The sequence below is a fragment of the Bison bison genome, unplaced genomic scaffold (assembly GCF_000754665.1).
Source record: "Bison bison bison isolate TAMUID 2011002044 unplaced genomic scaffold, Bison_UMD1.0 scf7180017864506, whole genome shotgun sequence".
Lineage (NCBI taxonomy): Eukaryota > Metazoa > Chordata > Mammalia > Artiodactyla > Bovidae > Bison > Bison bison.
In genome coordinates, this window is record NW_011495063.1 from 529,332 (window position 1) to 534,591 (window position 5,260).

The 5,260-nt window shown below is 37.5% G+C and overlaps 1 protein-coding gene across 1 annotated transcript; it reads left to right on the forward strand.

The window, feature by feature from the left end:
• The first annotated feature begins 973 nt into the window (after positions 1-973).
• On the forward strand, positions 974-1,909 carry LOC104980657 (olfactory receptor 8G1-like). Its single transcript, XM_010829415.1, has one exon. It carries the CDS (start codon positions 974-976, stop codon positions 1,907-1,909), a length of 936 nt encoding a protein of 311 aa, XP_010827717.1.
• The last annotated feature ends 3,351 nt before the right edge of the window (positions 1,910-5,260 follow it).

The following is a 5,260-nucleotide window of genomic DNA, read 5'->3' on the forward strand; positions in this document are numbered from 1 at the left end:
GACTCTGATGCTGGGAGGGATTGGGGGCAGAAGGAGAAGGGGACGACAGAGGATGAGATGGCTGGATGGCATCACCGACTCGATGGACATGAGTTTGAGTGAACTCCGGGAGATGGTGATGGACAGGGAGGCCTGGCCTGCTGCGATTCATGACGTCGCAAAAAGTCAGACACGACTGAGCAACTGAACTGAACTGAAGATTATCTTATTTAGAATAAGATAATCTATAGGGTGGGATGGGGTGGGAAAACCTATTGAGGTATAAACATGATGTCTGCCAAGCAGTTGCATTTCGGCCCTCTGGACTCTAAGTCCAGGGAGAAGGAAGCTGAGACATTATAGCATTACATCTCAGGTGAAATGATACTGGTCATCAGTATTTTAAGTTGAGATGTTACTAAAGAAGACAACCCCAACTAATATAACTACTTTTCAAAGACTTGTGAATCCTCTCTTGATTAATTATAGAAAGCATACACCATATTACTTATTATAAATGAAAGGAAAGTTCTATGGCATTTGACATTGATGATATTAATATATGAACATAGAAATTTGGAGGAAAGATGAATACTCAGAAATAATACTAGAAACATTTCTTTTCACTAACTTTAAAAATTCATAAATTATTGTTTCTCTTAAACATTATGAAATATCTTATTTACAAAGTTCTTGAAGCTTATCATTTATATTCTAGTTCAACCAGAATGATTGTTTATCCTACAGTAGCAGGATATACTGGAGAATTACCTTCATTGTGTATGTCTTCTGATGATGGATAAAGAATGATCTCTGCAGAATTATTCTCTGCCTCTGACACCCAAACACACACACACACACACACACACACACATAGATGCATAAGCCTTTCTCTCCCTCATACACACATACACACACACACACACACACACACATACATACACACGTACACTCATTTTTCTGTTTTTTAAACTTAGAACCTGCCGAGAAGAAAATGGACCCTGGAAATCACTCATTAGTGACTGAATTCATCCTTGCTGGGCTCACAGAACACCCACGACTCCAGCTGCCCCTTTTCCTCCTCTTCCTAGGAATCTATGTGGTCACGGTGGTGGGGAACCTGGGCATGATCATATTGATTGGGCTCAGTTCTCACCTGCACACCCCCATGTACTATTTCCTCAGCAGCTTGTCCTTCATTGACCTCTGTCAGTCCACTGTCATTACCCCCAGAATGATGGTGAACTTTGTGACAGAGAAGAACATCATCTCCTACCCTGAATGCATAACTCAGCTTTACTTCTTCCTCCTTTTTGCTATCTCTGAGTGTTACATGTTGGCTGCAATGGCGTATGACCGCTATGTTGCCATCTGTAGCCCCTTGCTGTATAATATTATCATTTCACATCAGGCCTGTTTCTCCCTCATTTGGGGAGTGTATATGATGGGATTGATATGTGCATTCTCTCACACAGGCTGCACGCTTAGAGTTCATTTCTGCAAATTAGACATGATCAACCATTATTTCTGTGATCTTCTGTCCCTCCTAAAGCTCTCCTGCTCTAGCACCTATGTCAATGAATTACTGGTTCTATGTTTTAGTGCACTTAACATCTTTGCCCCCAGCCTGATCATTGTCAGCTCCTACGTCTTCATTATTTCCAGCGTCCTCCACATTCCTTCCATGCGGGGCAGATCTAAAGCCTTCAGCACATGCAGCTCCCACATCTCAGCTGTGGCTATTTTCTATGGGTCTGCAGCATTCATGTATCTGCAGCCATCATCAGTCAGTTCCATGGATGAAGGGAAAGTGTCCTCTGTGTTTTACACTATTGTTGTACCCATGCTGAACCCCCTGATTTATAGTCTACGGAACAGGGATGTCAATGTTGCCCTGAAGAAAATACTAGAGAGAAGAATATTCTTCTGATCAGAAATAATACGAGAATGAAGTTTTAGTCTCTGTAACTGGCTATTTTATTGTGCAAGTTGATATTTAATTTTACCCCACATGTCAATATATATTTATTAACATATATCCATACATTTAGTGGCATTCTATTGACATTATTTCACATTGTATGGCCTGTAATGCCATTTGTCTCTGAGTTTTTCTCTCATAAACATCACTGAGATATAGATTAAAAGAAATAGGATGATGTGGATACATGTGCCCACTAAAGCCGTCAGCACCGTCCCTCCCTCTGTTCTTGTCTACAATTGATAATAAACCTTCTGTTAATGAAATATCTTCTAGAAGTTATCATCAATATTCTTTCTTCTGTCCAAAAAAAAACCACAAAAAACCAGCAAATATGCTATCAGTATAATGACTGTAATCTCTAACTTTTGCACATCTAATCTGGAAAAGTATCTTTCCCAAATCCTAACTTGTGAATATCTGATTTCTCAAGTCATTAAGTTGTGTTGATAACCAACCTTGGGCTTGGAAAAAATTTCTACATATGATCCCAAAATCCTAACTCGTAAGAAATTGATAGTGTGGATTTCATCAAAATTAAAATATTTTGCTTTTCAAAGACAGTGTTAAGAAAATAAAAGATGGTTTTAGATAAGTGTATACACTTTTATTTTTACATCTAATATATATGTAGATAGATGGATAAACAGTAATATCCAGGTTTCATATTTTGCTTTCTTAAGTGGCACGTTTTTATGATAAATGAAAACTGCCTGACCTACTATAATTCATTATCCAGCTTAGTGTATTATGTATTTTCTTTAAGTCTTTTTTACAATATCCTTTTTTGTTAATGTTAGGTAATTCTAAGAATCCTAGATTTTGCCTTGTTTCTGATGCGTGACTGGACTCTAGAAAACAAATGTGAATCTATTACATAATTCTGGCACTATACCAGAAGCCACATCAGCCACAAACCCTAGAGTGAACCCTAGATCTTCCTTTCCAAACTCGGATAATTCTTCCATATGTATAACCTTTCATATTTACAAATCATAAGAAAAAAGTACTCTTCCCTTCTGGGTCACATTCAATTCAACATCTTTGAGGTATCAGGGTTCAAAGAACCATGCTTGACTTTTTCCTCTTTGGTTTTCTTGACCAATTTCTACCACCCACCCATGCATTTACAAAAGAAATAATATGTGAATACTTACTTTATATACTGAGCATGTCAGGCTTACCATTACCAAGTCAATGGGTTGCTAATCCAGGCAACTCAGGGTTACAATTGAAGATGCTGTCTCTGGGTGTGTGTGTGTGTGTGTGTGTGCGCGCGCGCACGCTTGCACAGTTGCCCAGTCATGTCCAACTCTTTGAGGCCCCATGGAGTATAGCCTACCAAGCTCCTGTGCCCATGGAATTTTTCAGGTGAGAATACTGAAATGGGATGCCATTTCTTACTCTAGGGGATCTTCCAGATCTAGAGATTCAACCCACATCTCCTGCGGCTCCAGCATTGGTGAAACCCCAAAAGAGGAGCATCAAATTTATCATTCTATTTGACTTAATAATAGCTTCAATTGCTTTTTCACAAGCAGTTATTTATGTTGATGGGAGAGAACTGAATTACAAGTGGATTTTGAACGTCATTTTAACACATGAAGGAAGTTAATTAGTATAAATTATTTGTGAAAATTTATTTCCTGATGCTGGATTTAGGGTGTTTAAAGGCTCATATTCATAATTCATAAATCATCATGGATTCAATCAAGTCTATTAGAATGTGAGAACCAGACACATTCATTTCTGTACTTTCTTTGTTACCTGTATTCAAAACTACTGGAAAGTGGCTTCAGAGATTTAATCAGAACCAGATGAAAGTTAATATTCATACACATTTGGACTGAAATGCATTGATGAGCAGGTCTTCTTCCTTCAGCTTTCTCATATTCTAAGAAGGGTTTGTTAGGTCAGTCAGACCCATCCTGAAACATTTTATTACATAATATACCTTCTGTGATCTTCAAAACACATAAGAGAGTATAAAGATCTATACAAAATGTACTCTGTATAGATCTAGAAGACAGATCTGTAGACTCTTGAAAATAACTTGATTGCTGCCTAGTTGGTATGTGAAAATAATATGATTTATAATAGATGCTACACTGTTACATCGGCACACTAAGGCAAGTTATTATGAACCAGTGGTGTCTCAGGAATTGTTGTAAATGGTGTATAACATTTGAAATGTTATAGTTTTGAAATGTGGAAAGAAACTGGCTTTAAAAAGGCAGATGCCAGTGTTTGCCCCTGCAGCCTCTTTTGTTGATGAAATTAGACATTTATTATTATAAATGAGTTTCTGCAATGACAAAATGATAGACATTTAGGGAAGATAAATATTATAATAATTAATAAAGTTTTGTACTTAAATATTTGTGAAAGTTTCCTTTTCTGAATTGTCCAAGAGACACTACACTCAACAGTTCTCATGATGTTGGTTAGAATCATAAGAAAATATCATCACTTATGATGATTTAGCCAGATCAGCCTGTCTTCTTTTTGCTTTTCAGGAATGCTTGAAGTCTATAAACCAAGGGAAGAAGAACTATGGCATTAGATGGTATTAATTCTGCAGCATGCTCATTCAGAGTTTCAGCTCTTACCCTGGAAAGGATAACATACAAATCTATAGCATCATCCACAATACTTAGAGTGAACCCTAGATCTTCCTTTCCAAACTCGGATATTTCTTTCATATGTATAACCTTTCATATGTATGGATCATATGAAAAAGTATCCTTCCCTTCTGATTCACATTCAATTCATCAGTCTTTGAACCCTACTTGACTTTTTCCTCTTTTGATTTTCTTGATCAATTTCTACCACCCACCCATGCACTTACAAAACAAATATGTGAATACATACTTTAAATAAATGCTTTTCTGTTCATGTAAATGGACAAACTTGCAAAAGTAAAAATCAACACCCAATTAGAGAGGTAGGATTTATTTCTATGAGTGAGACTATTTCAGGCCAGTTCAGTGGGGGAAATATCTGCAAAACTTGCAGAATATTGGAACTCATAAATAGAAGTGAACTAAAGAGATAGGCTGATATTTCTTGATGAAAATTTTCATTGATGCTGCACCATAATCTGAGATATCCCCTTGGGGATTGTCCTCAAGAAATGAAATTTCTCTGTAGCTATGAAAGTGAAAGTGAAAATGACATCGCTCAGTCATGCCCAACTCTTTGTGACCCCATGGACTGCAGCCTACCAGGCTCTTCTGTCCATGGGATTTTCCAGGCAAGAGTACTAGAGTGGGTTGCCATGTCCTTCTGCAGGAGATCTTC